Source organism: Colletotrichum lupini, chromosome 3 (genome assembly GCF_023278565.1).
Source record: "Colletotrichum lupini chromosome 3, complete sequence".
Taxonomy (NCBI): Eukaryota; Fungi; Ascomycota; class Sordariomycetes; order Glomerellales; family Glomerellaceae; genus Colletotrichum; species Colletotrichum lupini.
In genome coordinates, this window is record NC_064676.1 from 4,520,961 (window position 1) to 4,536,505 (window position 15,545).

General features: G+C 53.4%; 6 protein-coding genes across 6 annotated transcripts; 4 read left to right on the forward strand and 2 right to left on the reverse strand.

Annotated features, from left to right (window-relative positions):
- Positions 1-203: 203 nt before the first annotated feature.
- CLUP02_06111 (uncharacterized protein) lies at positions 204-1,801 on the reverse strand (the record flags this gene model as incomplete). Its single annotated transcript, XM_049285115.1, has 8 exons — positions 204-409; positions 471-584; positions 651-718; positions 820-971; positions 995-1,057; positions 1,334-1,613; positions 1,670-1,718; positions 1,783-1,801. 8 exons carry the CDS (start codon positions 1,799-1,801, stop codon positions 204-206), a joined length of 951 nt encoding a protein of 316 aa, XP_049142258.1.
- Positions 1,802-1,870: 69 nt separating this feature from the next.
- Positions 1,871-3,077, forward strand: CLUP02_06112 (uncharacterized protein; the record flags this gene model as incomplete). Its single annotated transcript, XM_049285116.1, has 5 exons — positions 1,871-2,189; positions 2,256-2,329; positions 2,405-2,460; positions 2,574-2,764; positions 2,845-3,077. The coding sequence occupies 5 exons, from the start codon at positions 1,871-1,873 to the stop codon at positions 3,075-3,077; spliced, it is 873 nt and encodes a 290-aa protein (XP_049142259.1).
- Positions 3,078-3,136: 59 nt separating this feature from the next.
- Positions 3,137-4,856, reverse strand: CLUP02_06113 (uncharacterized protein; the record flags this gene model as incomplete). Its single annotated transcript, XM_049285117.1, has 11 exons — positions 3,137-3,430; positions 3,490-3,510; positions 3,592-3,643; positions 3,711-3,736; positions 3,790-3,877; positions 3,943-4,051; positions 4,115-4,193; positions 4,238-4,337; positions 4,410-4,535; positions 4,603-4,636; positions 4,817-4,856. 11 exons carry the CDS (start codon positions 4,854-4,856, stop codon positions 3,137-3,139), a joined length of 969 nt encoding a protein of 322 aa, XP_049142260.1.
- A 1,914-nt stretch (positions 4,857-6,770) lies between these two features.
- Positions 6,771-8,184, forward strand: CLUP02_06114 (TfdA family Taurine catabolism dioxygenase TauD; the record flags this gene model as incomplete). The annotated part of the gene is made up of 5 exons (XM_049285118.1): positions 6,771-7,014; positions 7,080-7,310; positions 7,378-7,445; positions 7,501-7,670; positions 7,740-8,184. The coding sequence occupies 5 exons, from the start codon at positions 6,771-6,773 to the stop codon at positions 8,182-8,184; spliced, it is 1,158 nt and encodes a 385-aa protein (XP_049142261.1).
- Positions 8,185-10,509: 2,325 nt separating this feature from the next.
- CLUP02_06115 (uncharacterized protein) lies at positions 10,510-12,087 on the forward strand (the record flags this gene model as incomplete). Its single annotated transcript, XM_049285119.1, has 5 exons — positions 10,510-10,630; positions 11,147-11,225; positions 11,273-11,328; positions 11,437-11,547; positions 11,639-12,087. Coding segments are annotated over 5 exons (816 nt in total), but the record flags the coding sequence as incomplete, so codon positions are not given.
- A 419-nt stretch (positions 12,088-12,506) lies between these two features.
- Positions 12,507-14,954, forward strand: CLUP02_06116 (histidine acid phosphatase; the record flags this gene model as incomplete). Its single annotated transcript, XM_049285120.1, has 10 exons — positions 12,507-13,081; positions 13,147-13,231; positions 13,323-13,485; positions 13,542-13,565; positions 13,631-13,698; positions 13,756-13,817; positions 13,870-14,015; positions 14,074-14,162; positions 14,218-14,334; positions 14,388-14,954. 10 exons carry the CDS (start codon positions 12,507-12,509, stop codon positions 14,952-14,954), a joined length of 1,896 nt encoding a protein of 631 aa, XP_049142263.1.
- Positions 14,955-15,545: the final 591 nt, after the last annotated feature.

Below are 15,545 nucleotides of genomic sequence, written 5' to 3' on the forward strand. Positions count from 1 at the left end.
CATCTCACTTGCTCTACTGTTACTCTCAAGGGGAGATATCATGGCAGGTTTGCGTGTGGGCAGGGGAAGAAAAGAGAGAGGGGGAGGTTTCAACGAAGTTGACGACGATGACGATGGGTGGCAACACATGATCAGCAGCCGAGGCTTGTTGTTTCTGTTGTCCATAGTAACTTTGTGTGTTTGTACTCGTCCAATGGTTCCGTTCAGCGCATCGCCGTGCCGACATTGTGCATGTCCCATGATTGACTGTGGCGAATGCCAAATGTCGGCGTATTTTGTGCCGTGTTACACCGCGACATATAGGTCGGAACCTCCAAGAGTTCGCGATGGGCGTCAGAGACAAAATATGGTTGAAGTCGAGGAGTGAAAGACCCGGAGCTTATCGAGTTCAGGATTTTGCCTTTGGAGACTAGGAAGTTCCAGGTCGACCCCCACCTCTCGCTAATGGTTCAACCAGAGGATGGGCGCACATGATGTTTCGCTGCGTTCTGATATGAAAAGCTCGAACACATCGTCTTGGCCGAGAATGGCTCGAGCTGTGCCGATCCGCCATGTGCATCGTTGGACAGGGTCCTGCAGGTGTTCTAACAGACGTGTGTCCGGTCGAATGGTGTGGAGTTGGCGCGGTTCTATTCGTAGAAATCCTTCACCGGCCCAATGCAGACTCCACTTTTCATCAGATTTCATATGCATCTCTGGTTCGCGGGCCGGTCCAGTGCTGTCAAAAAAAAGTTAAAAAAATCCAAGACAAGATGAGAAAGATACACATCATATTCAGAGAATCTTTGTGTGTATACGCGCGCGCCAGGCCCAACTGACATGTTCGTGCGGTCGATGGGACATCGGAATGTTTCAAAGTCGGGTGGCAATCTGGGGGAGGACGGGAGGTTGAATGATGGATCAGCGGGATGGAGAATAGTGACTGGCGGGATGGGAACTGGGAGATGGGGAATGTGGTGTGGTGTTGTCGACTAAGACATGTCAGGCAAGCAACTCGGATGCAATCCGGTCTGGACTTGATGTATTTCCCTGTTGGCTTGAGGGAGTATTTCGGATCCTAAGGGTGTGCAGGTCTGAGATGGTTGTCGGTAAGGCAGGCCTCGAACAAGCCTTGATTGACGGAGGGAGATGGGGGAGGGGGCGTGAGGAAGACGTGAAGAAGAAGGAAAAAAACCCTTGAAGACCCCCCTCTCGCCTTCTTTTCTAAGTAGACGACATGCCGAACTGAAATTACGGTACGAAAAACGAAAACAAAGAACAGATTCTTCCCGAGGTTCGCTGCATTTTCGTTTCCGCACTGCGGCCAGAGTTCTCAAGGATGAAATAAACAAACATTGGGTTGGGCGGTAAAGGGAAGAAACTCGGCGAGTTGCACAAAATTGACCCTGAGCTTGCAGCACTTGAGGTCGCATGACGAGGTTGCTCGCATCTTTCCCGGCCGGGTCTTATTGTCTTTGCCGGCAGTTTCGGAGGAGTCACGATGGTGAAGGAGGGCAGGGCCAGGAGGTGAGGTGACGTTCAGCCGGGAAAGTGTGGAGAACCAACGGGAAGTTGGGAATGCCTTACCTAAGGCAAGGTCCTCCCCTCCTCCTCCCCGCCGTGCCGCCGTCAACCTTGCTTTCCTTGGAGGTTCCTTCCAACTGAAATGGATGGGGCGCCGTGCACGTACCAGTCAAAGACCCATAAATTCCACATCGATATTCCCGACATGGAAGTGACTGGGGTGGGAGCGCAGGGGTCCCTCGCTCATCGAAAAAAACGGGAGGTGCGACCGGAACGAACTGTAAGTGGTCCCAGCCATCGGCGTCAGGGGTTGCGGGTCTCCTGTCCCGTTCGCCTACCGCCCGGCTAGCTGCTTACCTTATTTTACATGGGTGTAAATGCAAGCGCATCCAGCAAAGTCCCAATATTGCAGACGACCATCTCTTTCCCCTCGTGCTGGGCCTGTTCCTTCCTGCCTTACCGAGTACCTTACTCTTACCTTATCAATGATTTCGCCATCACGAAGGCTTCCAGATTCCTCACTAAGATATATAACAACCTCAGTACCTCATCTAAGCACGCAGAGTATCATATTGATATGCCTGGTGTCTTTTCCTTTTCCTCCCGCCCCCCAATCTCGTACTTCAAGTTTTCCGGGCATGCCTTTTTCACTTGGAGCCCTCCACCGCTCGCTTCCTCTCGGCTGTGTTTGTTTGAGAATATTTCTTTTCTTTTCTTTTCGCATTACATGCTCGTTGTCTGCATGTCTCCAGTTGCGTGCATCTGTGGGACAAACGCCTCGCCTAGTGCCCACAGACGCATCGTCGCATCTGCACTTCAGTTATGGGTACGTACCTAAACCTACCTAACCGGGACCTCAGGGCACCTGCCTTCCATCTCTGCCCGGCTTTGTACAGCACAGTGGATGCTAATTCCGAGCATATTCTTTGTTGCTTTTGCTGCTGGACACCAGCTACGGTACCCATGCCACCGACTCCACGTTGAAACATGGATAGCTTAGACACACATCCTCCATTTCGCTCTCACGGTCTACCTATCGGTAAAGCTCAATGTGCCAGTCAGTCAACCAGAGTCCTGCGACTGTCTTGCGTGGCTTTTGAGCACACCAACTCCCTCTCCCTCTCTTCCAGACTCATCTTCGGGACTGCCTCTGTGGCCAGCTTTTTTTTCCCTCCTTCCCCTGTCGCATTCTCGACTCAGACCCTACCGGCGTGCAGCTTAGCACCTCTCCTGCGATACGCCGTCTGCTCTCAAGATGGCCGTCGGTTCTTACAATTCCTTGAGATCGAACGAGGTGGGACGAGCAAAACGGCAAGCAGCAGCGCCGATTGATTTGTTGAGGCGCTTCATCAATCTCGCAGAGCAAAGGAAAACCTGAGCTTCGGGTGACCAGGCCTTCGAACATTGATCCTATCGATTGGTCAAGGGCCGCGGGTCACTCATCGGGGCAATACGAGCACACGAATCGAATCGGACACCACCTACCATCGTCCCCGGAGCGCACAACTCAACTTGACGGCCCGGTTCAAGGCGCGAAGACGGGCGACAACACCAAGCAAGGCTCTGTGCCGTAGCTTAGTGCTCCCGATCACCCACCCAACCGTCATCGTCCCGAGGATTCGAATATGCCGTGCTACACGATGGCCGTAAGAGCTTCCAATTGTTCGTGCACCCAACCCCGTCGCATTTTGATGCCCGCTCTCTCACTCTGCGCCTGCCTCGTCTGCGGATGTTTCAACAAGCAGCGGAGGCGCTCGCCACAAAACGTGTTTTTCCCACTGCGCATCGAGGTGGGATCGATCATGTCTCTGATCGCACACCCATTCCCCACCGCATTGGATTGCTGAAGTGCCTTCCCGACGCCGAGTGAGGTAGCTTTGGTGGTCCATGTTCGCCCAATGTCGACCTCACCACGCGTACCCTGCTGCTGCAATCTGGTGCGCGTGCTGTGCGGCTTGCCTCCTCTTATCCATCATGGTAACTCACAATCTGCATGGAAGCGTACGACTGTGGCATCGTTGCTAACAACGATGCATTCGACAACACATTGCAAACGGTGTGTCATCGAGTCCGTCAAAGCTCCGTCACCTTCGCAACTTCAGCAGACCCAAATCGCGCCATGCGTGCTGCGAGAAGCTGGCTGGTCTGTCGCGCCACAACCCAACCTGATGTTTATTTCGCAGTATTTTTTGAACGCCCCTCCCCACAGTGTGCATCGCGGGCGATCAAATTGCTAGTTTACTGTTCTTAGCACAAGCAATGCACGGTTACGTACGTAACACCTACAATGGGCACATAGCACGTATCAGTAGCTCCCTTGTAGAGCCGCTGGCTTCCTCTCCATTCTAGCTCCGCGTTGTCTAGTTTGCGCTCTCTGGACGGCTACATATTGCATCCAAAGTGCTAATCTAATGTGCGTGTCCCTCCCTCCATTGCAACGGGTTGCTGCGTTTGTCGTTCTCATCCCTCGCAGCTTGCCACAACTTGCTACCCACCAAGAAGCGCATTCGAGAGACAATCAGAGCCATTGCAACCCCCCTCCCAGTCCCTGAGGACATTACCTTACTCTACGGAGCCCGTACGTACTCAATCTTTTCTTTCCCTGGTCCACCACCACTGCATCGGCTCCTCTCTTCTACATTGTTCTTCCGGTTCCATTCAAACCCCACTGGTCGTACAGAACGCATCTTCTATCGCTCTATCAGCTCTCGTCCTTTTTCCTCTTTTTCGACACCATCGTCCATGTCTCTTGCCTTGAGCAGAAGATATGCCCGGCGTGGGTACCCAGGAAGCCAGAGGGTCGCCAGGTCAAGGGGAGATGAGGCACAACCGGCCTGAGATGGGGTGCGCAGTGCATCCTGGTTTTTTTTTTTTCTCTCTCTCTCTCTCTCTCTCTTCCCCTTCACTTCTTCGATTGTGTTTTATTCCCTTCCACATCAGGTTGGGGTTGGCCATCGCAATAACGGCCTAGCTCAGCCCGGACCAGCCCAGATCTTCTTTTCCTCACATATTGCTTCTTTCTCGCCGGGTACCTGCAAGAGCATGGTGCACTTTCCCACCCCCCTGGCGTTGCGCAAGTCCACCTGATGGGCTGGCCACTTATTCATACTTGCACTCGCAAAAGCCTCCACGCCTGGGAGAGCAATGAGAAAAAGAACACCAGGAAGAAAGAAAGAAAAAAAAAGGCGGAGGAAACGAGAGAGGGAAAGAGAGAAAGAGTGAGAATGGCAGGTATTGATTAAGGTATTGCGTGGGCGTGTGGTGGAAGGCACTACGCATGTGATGTACGTAGTAAGGCAGGGAGGAGAGGTACCTTTGAAGTCAAGGTCAAGCAAGTGCAAATGTCCGTCCATCTTTCCGTCTTTTTCAATTCTCCCATCCTTCCTTCCAATTGCACCCCACCCACGCCCCCCCCCCCCCCCCCCCCCCCTCACCCCACCACCCCACCCACCCCCCTCCTCCCCTTTTTCCCCTTTTTTTCACTCCCCCCACCCTCCCCCCCCACCCCCCCCCCCCCCCCCCCCCCCCCATGACATTCCGTGCAACGAGGTATCCGAACCTGCCTACAGATGCTTTCCTTTCCTTACCTTACCTACCTACCTTACCTTCCTTGTTCAACTTACAGATACTTGACGTTGGGTTACTTTACGCACCCATCTTCCATTTCATGTTTGGGAAGGAATGATCAATTATCGCAAGGCAAGGCAACGCAAGGTACCTTCAGGTAGGCAGGCAAGGGAATCTCGGCATGTACCCTCCCGTCCATCTTTGCTACATGGCAGTGGACTGTGGTGCACTTTGGCAGGCACCCTGCATCTGCATCTCCCTTCAAGTTCTGTTCTTGCCGTGCTACCTTACCTCAGGCCGGAACTCACCTTTTCGTGTTGCCGTCTACTTCGTACACCTTGAGGTAAAGTAGGTATTCCCCAAGTGTTGTCTCAAGGTAGGTAAGGTAAGATACGTTAGTTCCTTTCATTTACCTCGCCGCGGAGGCCTTGTCTTGGCCCATCCTGCCTTTCGATTTGTTCCTTGCCTGCGTTAGTTCCCAGGGTAGAAACTACCTGTGGTTGTTTTACTTTATTTTATTTTTTTCGCCAATTCACTCTCAGTTGCCATTCGCATGCCTCTCTGGCCCGATGTGAGGTCGGGTTGGCTCCATCAGCACCTCCCTTCCGTTCTTTACCAGCTGCCTATGTTCCTCCGCTCTCGTCTGCAATTTCTTCTTCTTTTCACAACCAACTCCCCATGGCTTAAATGTCTTGATGACAATCTCACACCATCACCTCGTTTCCTGTCTCTGGCTGGCCCTCCCAACGGCCTGGCTCACCTGCTACCTGCCCTTGCCGCTTTCCCGCGAACTAAGGTAAAGCAACATACCGCTGCTTCTTTGCGCGCGCATGCACACGCCCATATCTCTTTCTCGTCATCCACGCCCACATATCCACGCCCACCTACCTAGGTAGCCCACTCTACGCATGTGGCCGTCGACCGGGCCCGGATACCACCTAGAGGAAAGCCAGCTCTGTCTATATCCGTTCGTACAGCTTCGGTGCTCTGCTTCACGACCATATCTACTTACCCTTCAACAACTCCCTTCCCACCTTCATTCCCGTGTGCAAAACCCCTACACAGACAGGCGCAATTCGGGTAACCACTTTATGGGACCCATACATCGAGCGGCTTCCCGCTATCTCGCCTGTCGTCCCTACCCGTTCTGTCCTCCCTATTCCTTGCCACCGAATTCCCTGAGCCTGCCCTTTCTTGCTTCTGCTCCTGCTTTGCCGCTGAAATATCCTCTTCACCGACTGGCCTTGCCCGTGAAGCAAGTATATTAGGCTTCTGCCAGATCATGTCAGATCCTCGCCATCTCTCTCACAACCGTTTCTTCTCCAATCAACGCCATTGTCTTCCGCACCAGCCTTTGTCTTGTCTTCTCTTCTTCCCAATCCTTTATACAAGTCAGTCTCTGCCACGCCTACTCAGTCTCTTCCAGACGCTCCTCAACTTCAAGCACACCTTGGTAGTCATTGGCTCCGCCGTCACTACGTCCGCTTCTTCTTAAAGCTTGTTCCGAGCCTCAACCTGATTCAAAGTCGCTTTCTTCACGCCCACGCTTCTTGGCCTTACATCCCACGCCGCACGGCAGACAGTCAATATCAAACAAACGTTTCCAGGTTCGTTCCGAACATGCCCCCTGCCACTGCTTACTCATGTTTCGCCCATGGTCATCTTCTGAGAAGTCTGATTTCAGTTCTCACATCAGCAAGATGGCGTCTAGTGCAGTTGGTCCGGTCGTGGGTGCTACCACAGCAGCCGCTGGCCATCACATTCACCACCTCGGCCGCAACGCCCCAGTCGCGGACGTTCCTGTCATCCCCACTGGCTTTCCCGAGACAGTGGTTAACGAATCAGCCTGGACCGGCCCGCAATTTACCAAACAGTCGCAGTACACTTACAGCCTCACTAATGCGGACCTTGACGAGCTCGCTGCCGCGCTCAAGCACTTCAAGAGTATGCTAAAGCCTGCCCACCTCATGCTACCATTGTCCGAAGGCTGACTTTTGGTGCCAATTTAGCTCTGGGCCTAGACGGCGATCTCGTCAGCCGGGACAACTTCCCTCTGCCGACCCTCGGTGCCACTTTGGGTGGCATTGCCCGTGACATTCATCAAGGCAAGGGCTTCGCTGTAGTCCGCGGCATTGACCCCCAGCAGCACTCTGTCGAAGATCTTACTATCCTGTACCTTGGCGTTCAGGGATATGTTGCCAACCAACGTGCTCGCCAGGACAAGAAGGGAAATATGCTTGGTACGTTGACATTGTGCCGTTCTTCGTCTTTTGGACAGTCCTTGCTAACCATAATCGACAACAACAGTCCACATCGTTGCCGACAACACAAGCCAGGCTAAGGCGGATCACCATCGCCATTCTACTTCAGCCATTGTAAGCTTTACCACCATTGTCTTTCCTTGCAAACTACTGACAAGGCCATCCCTAGACCTTCCACAATGAGGAGTCCGGCGATGTCATCAGCTGGTTGACCCGCAACACTGCTGCTGCCGGTGGCAAGTGCATCATTGCCTCTGCTCACACCGTCTACAATGTTCTTGCAGCCACTCGACCTGACATCATTCGCACCTTGTCCCGTTCTGACTGGCCCTTTGCCCTGTAAGTAAACAGTCCCAGCTGCCCACCAGTTCTCCATTGTTTCCGAGCTGTAGCCTGACCAGACCTCAGTCCCAAGTTCCAGTGCCGTCCGATTCTCTTCCATCATGACGGAAAGATCATTATCAACTTTGGTCGCACTCCTTTGATGGGCAACTCAGCTCATCCCAGACCGGTACACTTTCCATCCTTGTCAGCTCGCCAGATTGAGGCTCTTGATGCTGTCGAAGCAATTGCGAAGGCTACTCAGATGGAGATCCAGACTCGTGCTGGCGATATTCACTTCATCAACAACTTGGCCATCCTCCACCGTCGCGAGGCCTTTGTCAATGGCCAAGGTGCTAGCGAGAAGCGTCACCTTGTACGCATGCGCGTGCGCAATGAGCAGCTCGGCTGGTCTATTCCCGATGCCCTCAAGCGCGAGTGGCATGATGCTTTCGACAAGCCTGCCGACCGCGTCTGGCACCTGGAGCCGATGCCTGACGCGTTCTTCCCCCTCAGAAAGTACCCCAACTGACTCTGCACATTCTGGTCTTTGATTTTCTTGCTAGGACGCCTAATGAAGAATCACCAAACAAAGGGAGAAAGAGGCGTCATGGTTGCATTATTTGGACTTGCATGTTTCGAACCCGAGAAACTGGGCTGGGCTTCTTTCTGCGTGGAGTCAATCACCGCATCTTCTTTTGTTCGAGTTTCCTTTCGCAACATCTCACTTTACCCCCCTTGCACCACAAAAGTTTATTGTCGTTTCCTCGTCGTTTACGGTCAGAAAAGCACGGAGTCCATTGGAGTTCACACAGTAGAACCCGGCTGGGAAAAGCATGTATACAATGGTTGGGATGTTGAACCCGGCGTTGTTATTGTATAACCTAATAAACCTTGACCGTCAAGACCTGCCCGGTATGCGAAGCTTGAAATGACTTCGGCAAGCCTGGTTCTAAGACATGTGGCACTGAAATCCCGGCACGCGTCCGGCTGTCAGTGAGTTGGCTGAGGATAAGTAACGGCAGCCATTGGTCACACGACCGCGGAGATGGGAAATCTATGCCCATGCAGTACCGGTCAAACAGCCAACCAATGGCTGAACATATTCCGAGACATCGGTGTACGCCTGTCAACGCGTCCAAAACGGAACCTCATTTCATACTTTCAGCTTCTCGGTCACACAAGGCCTGGGTTCCTCCCTCGCGGATCTGACGGAGTTGCTCATCGCGAGCTGCGGCAGTTCACAGAGAGATAACATACCTGAGCCAAAGCAGACAATTATCTGCATCAGACTCCAGCATGGACTCCGGTCAGTGCTTTATTGTGAGATTGCCGCATTTGGTTTCTGTGAAGTTGGTATATCTTGCTTCATTACACTGACGATTGCGGAATCAGGAAAACTGCCCCGTTATGCATGGAAGAACGCCCGCTTGGTCTCTCTGCGGATCCAACATTGCTTCTTCGCCGCCTCTAATGTAGAAAGACGTGCATATGACGATCCCGTATTCCCAGCCCCAAACGACAGCCCTCTCAGTCTCTGATGGACAACAACTCAGCTGCAAGGAGGAAAAGCAACGATGATGCGAACATACATCAATGTCTGGGATCCTCAACGGTGAGGCCATTGATCTCTGCTTTGCAAAGCAAGTATGGCGTCTTGACCGGCAGACCAGCTGACCGATATCTTAGACGGGCATGGAGTTCGCGATTTGCCATGGCCAGAAAGACCACTCGAGCATCCTGACCTCTAGGGGAGGCGACAGCCGCCTAGGAGGGCCGAGGCCTTTGTCGAGACATGCAAAGAGCCACTAAGCGCTTCTATTGACAGTGTGCCTTTGGTTTTTCCTGCATTTCTATTGCACTTCTCTTAGGGATCGGCAAGCAAGCGAGCGCGTGGCTGCAGCTCGTGGCGGAACGGCAAGCAGCTTTTGACACCTGCAATACGCTGGTATCAGTGTGTATGGGCATGTACAATTTCATCGCCTGCATGGGAATGCCGGATCGCTGGCTACAATCTATGGCCCCGGGCTGGCGCCCAGGGCAGAAGCGGGAGCAAATCTACGGCGAGTTTGCGTTCGCACCCCTACAAGGGAAGGGAGGAGCGAAAAGAAAACGCGGTATGCATGAGAAGTGGGCAGTGAAAGAGGACGCCGCCATGCGGGAACTTTTGGAGTGTTTTCCAGAAATGCATCAGCTCCGTCTCAAGGACCCCTACGCCGGGATGTTTTCTTGCTTTTGCCAATGTCTTCAGTCCGGTCCTAGTCGCCTGGAGGACCTGGGGTTTTACGATGACGCTGACCACCTGGTGATCCTGGGCAGACACGTTGCTTGTCACCGACGAGCAGGATACGTGTTCCATGCAGACGAGACGAGGGTGAAGTATGAGGAGTATCCGCACGAAATTCAAGGGTGCATGTCAAGGAAATTTGATTTTTGCCGGTTGGTTTGCAACAGCCTTGCACCCATAGCAAGCTTGACGTGATTACCTAATTGGAAATGGTGAGAAATCCGGCCGTGGTCCGAGGTCGGCATTACCGGCTTGTCCTTCGCTAGCAGGTCTTGAGATGGATGTGTGCAGCCAGCGCCCCCGCTTCTTGCGTTTGTACATTTTTTTTATTTTTTTTTTGTTACTTCTCTGCCATCCCAGGACTCGATGTTTTCTTTCTTTTTCCCATCAAACCATGGCGGCATAGCCTGTACACGACGGGGAGGTTGTCATCGGCTCCTAGCGTGGGCGATCGATCGGAGGGATAGAAACGGGGCCCATTTTGCGAGAAGAGGGACGCTAGGATGATCCACCTTTGGGAGGAGGAGGAGTCTGGTTCGGAACGCCTAGGAGAAGCGGCGGAGACATTGAAGACACGTACTGTGGAGCACAAGAGCTCCAGTAATAGTTTCTTCTTCTCAACAGCGCGCCAAGACGAGTACGAAGGAGTGGAAGAAGAAAGAAGTGACCATGAGTGACGAATGGGTTGTATGTAAGTGCGGGGGGTTGTCACAAAACCCTAGGCCTAGAATCGACTGGCTGACACCTGCGTGGAATCACTAATCAACTTGGATGAGTCCTGTTTGGGAAGACTATCGTTGAAAGAGCTGCAGGTTGCTACAAGCGCGGACATGAAGGCCCAAGTAAAGTGGACGCACGGTGATTGACGTTGAAAGGTTGGGACAAGGTGCAGTAGGGCTTCCCCGCGATGCTCGCTTCGCGACTTAGGTGTCAGAATCTGTGTAGCTAAAAGATGCGATGGTCGGGGAGCTGGAGCTGGAACTCAGCCGGGAGAAACATGGCCTTGAGGGAAAGAGTTGATTGGGGCGTGGGGGAGGGAGCGGACGATGGCCATGAAGAAGGAAAAAGCAAGCATGAGCGACGGGTGTTGCGATTGCTTGGTGTTACTTGTACGGAGTATTAGTTGTGTGGATGGATGGATGGAGATTGCAGCCCGATTGACGTCGGTTCGTCAACGGCTGAAAGTGACCTGGGAATGCGTTGACAGTGATGGGCTACAGAGCTGGCCCGGGAATGCCTCCGCGCATTCGGCGGCAGCAGTTCATTTCAGTCCAGCCTAAGTCAGGGTAAGGGAAGGTAGGAATACCCGCGGACTCTCACGACTGAATTCTAGGGTACCTGAGAGTGCCATGGAAAGTGAAGTCGATGTGTACCTTATCGCGTGCTTAGGTAAGTAGGAATCATGTCAGATTGACATTCATCATTCAAGGACCAAGAGCCATCACTCAGAGACGGGAGTCTTAGGGCACCTACCTTACCTAACTATGTACTTTGTAGCACAGGCCAAGGAGCCATCTGCCGGAGCAGCCAGACCAGGCCGTGTCATTGGCTGTTGGCTGTGCGTCGTCGGGACCGGATCCGCCTTCCCGGTTGAGCTAAGCCGCGAAGGTAAGCTGCCGATGGGGCCACGCATCGTCGAATGAGAAGGCGCCGCTCCCAACGACAGATGCCCCCTAACCGCGAGCCTCCCTACCTTGAGCTCCTCCTGGCCGCCTCAGACGACACCTCCCCATCGCGACGTTATCAAACCTTCTCTTACGGATACCTGACCTTACAGCAAAGAGGCATTGGATGGCCTTGCGCACACGACACACACCTGACCGCCCTTTGTTTGCTTCTTCGCTTTCGCCCGTCCTTCCCGCCCTTCCCGTTCTGCAAAGTTGCCTTTTCCTTCCCATCGCACTGACCATCCAGGTGGCCAATTGGGGAATCACGGACGTTGCTCCCGAGGCCTGGGGATCGACTGCCCGCCGCATGTGTGTCCAAGAAGATCCCTTCTTTCCTGCATCGGCACCCGTTATACCCTACTGCCGCACCTCACAATCGGTCCATCCAACCGCCTTCAGGCGCACACGTTTCACTCTGCATCGTGTCTCGCCTACGCCAACCTCGGTTTGCCCGCCTGATGGCCTGATAGTGCCGCTTTGAGAGCTGCATGTCCATTCTGGGCACCATCCACTTCAAGAAACAAGCGCTCCATACATGGGATTGTACCCCCGAGTGTGAAACGAATCCTGCTTTGACGTACTTTATTCTACTTTGCCTATTCCACGCCCCCCTCTTTTGCCTACCTACCTACCAGGCTACCTTGCCTGCATACGAGCTCTGCGTCCCGTTGGTGTCTCGGTGCAACCTCCGGCAGTTTGTGACTGGACATCGCTAGCTGCAGATTCCCAAGCCAAGGAGTGTCGTGCATCGCCTGCAAGAAAAGCCTTCAGCGGACCGTCAACTCCGAAGGGGGTGACTTGTACCTCCTTTCAAGCGCCGGATCCCTCCCGCCACACTCTCCCTCTCTCATCGAGCACTGCGCAAATTTCAGTCCTCCACAGGGACTTCTTGCAGCAACTATGGCACCCCGCCAGGGTGGCTATCTCCGCGTTCCGGGACAGGAAGACGACTTTTCCCGGAAGCAGCCTCGTCGCAGCCGTTCCGGCTCCTCCGGCCGGAGGCAAAAAGCTCTGCCCAGCGAGAAGCCTCTCCCGGCCCTCCCGCCGCCGACGCCGACGTCCGGCGCCGCGTTTGTCGACATTGATCTACACGGTGACGGCTCTCACAACTCGCCCAGTAACCGCCGCCGCGCCACCATTGCTATCGCGCTCGCCCTGGCCTTTGTGGGATGTATGCTCGCATTTGTGGTCCTGGGCTTCGCCTGGGACAATGGCGGCGTGAGACGGGGCCCGAACGCATTGGACGGCTTGAAGAACCTCGAGAACTGCCCGTGTAGGCCGGACGATGACGTGCCACAGTACTTCAGGACGAGTCCGGAGTTGTGGGCGGGCCCGACGGCGACTGGTAAACCTGCCTTTATGGCGCAGACGAGAGTAATTCCGACGGGAACCTTTGTGCCGAATGCGCCGCTGCAGACGGATATCCCTATCGAAGGAATGGGAAGCAAGAATGAGAGCATTTTCAACATGATGGGGTAAGTTGCGTGCCATGTACACGGATAGAGGGGGGAAAGTGATTGCTCAACTCTCGGGCGTTTAGGTATCTTACCCCGTATCAACCGAGTCCTGGCTTTGGTGTTGAGGAATACGCGCTGCCGGAAGGAGCCGATATCGTTCAAGTTCAGGTAAGCCACATCAGAGCTAGCTAAGGCTGGACCTCAGTGGCTGCTTCTTAGGTCGCGATGGAAAATGCTTATTTTGACTAACCTGTGATAGATGCTCTCTCGCCACGGATCTAGATATCCCACCACAGGATCCAATGTAGCCGATTTTGGGCAGCGCATCGCAAAGGCTGGCAAGAAATTGAACGCCAAGGGTGCTTTGAAGTTCTTGAATAACTGGAAGTATCAACTGGGACACGAGATATTGGTTCCAAAGGGTTCGTTTTACTGCTATCTTGTCTGTGTCCTAAATCGCTGACCTTGTTATCCGCAGGGCGTCAAGAGCTGTTCGACTCTGGTGGGTGGCCTGATACTAGACAGTTCACGCAAAGGCTTGGAGCATCAAGACTAATGAGCGATTAGGCATTTTGCACTCGTACATGTATTCGTCGCTGTATAATCCGAACAGCAAGATCATTGTGCGAACAACTGTACGTCAGGAGTACTTACTACTAGCTTTTGAGGATTCGTGACTAACACGCTTGCAGACGCAAGACAGGATGCTGAAGTCGGCCGAGTATTGGCTGGCGGGTTTCTTCGGTCTCGAATGGTATAGTGCTCCACTTGACGCTTGTGAAGCTTACAGCTGACTAGGAAATCAGGACAAACAATGCCACCATCGAGGTCATCATTGAGCAAGACAGAGCGAACAACTCGCTCGCCGGCTACTTGAACTGCCCCAACGCTCGCAAGCAGAATGGAGGCGACGATGCTGCCAAGGTTTGGATCTCAAACTACCTCGCCAATGGTGAGCCTGCCTGCTGCTATTCTACGTAGTCGTACATGCCGCTGACAACTCTTTCCAGCTACTGCCCGGCTGAAAGATCTGGCGGAGGGATATGACTGGACCATCGATGATACCTATGCGGCTCAGACCATGTGTCCTTACGAGACGGTGAGAACTTCTGTCGGATAGGAGACTGTATTGCCTTTGACTGACCTTGAACCAGGTGGCATACGGCTTTAGCGTCTTCTGCGACTTGTTCACCTACGAGGAATGGGTCGGCTTCTCCTACTCCGTCGACCTCATGTTTGCCGGCAATAACGCATTCCAGAACCCCACAGGTGTATGTAAAGATCTCATACTGCGCTGAATGACCCGATATTGACAAGGCTGCAGCGCGCTGTTGGTATCGGCTATCAACAAGAGGTCATTGCGCGCCTCCAGAACCATACTCTGGGCTACTCTGGGTCTCAGATCAACGTGACACTCGACAACAACACAGTCACGTTCCCGCTCAACCAAAGCCTCTATTTTGACTTCTCCCACGACACAAACATCGCCTCCATCCTAACGGCGTTTGGCCTGAAGCAATTTGCTCAACTCCTCCAGCCAACGCAGTACCCGGGCCCGCACAACTTCACCGTCTCCCACATCACGCCCTTTGGCGCCCGGCTCGACATTGAGGTCATTAAGACGCCCAAGCCGTTCAAGGCCGATCGTTCCGGGTACGAGAAGGACGGCGGGGAGACCAGGTATATTCACTTTGTGCTGAACCAGAGGACCGTGCCGCTGGGCTGGAGTTTCCCCGATTGCGATGTCACGAGATTAGACGGTTGGTGCGAGCTCGAGACGTTTTTGAACGTGCAGCAGGGCATGCCTGAGCTGGCGGCCTATGATAGAGCCTGCCATGGAGACATTGATACCGTTCCGTACGGGACCGTGTATGATGGTAGACCCTTGTGAGAGGGTAGGTGCTTGTGACGATAGTGTTGTTGGCTCACGGTTGTGTACATATCTCATACTCTTTTCGATCGAAGGTGAAATTACGCCTGTTTACTGTAGGGTCTGTAGGCGGTGTTTGAATAATCTATTTGGGTGACTTTTGCAAATTCCGTGCATTTCAGTATTTTCAGCGGTGGAAATCAACGCAGAGGCCCCCATGGACTCGCGCATAGTATCCTGGTGCCGAGAACATACCTTGAATGGTATCTTCAGGTTATTAAGATTACATCGTTGTTTGTACCCAAGGCTCTGTCTCTTCAGAGCAGATTACGGTGATGGGTTGACGGAGTCGTCGTAACATGTGAGGGGGATAAATCAGTCTTGTAACCCTCGGCAACTCTTACCCTCTCCGGTACTTGGAGGCATATTAACCGGCACCATTTTAGACCCGGTTTCTGAAATGGCCCCATTGACGGTCGACTACAGAACTGCGCATGGCTATGAGATCCGCGGATGCTCATGTCGTTCGTCCTCTGGGTAAAGACGAGCAAAACAGCTGTCTATGTCTCAGTCCACATCCACACCCATACCCTCGTATGCAGAACTGAGCCC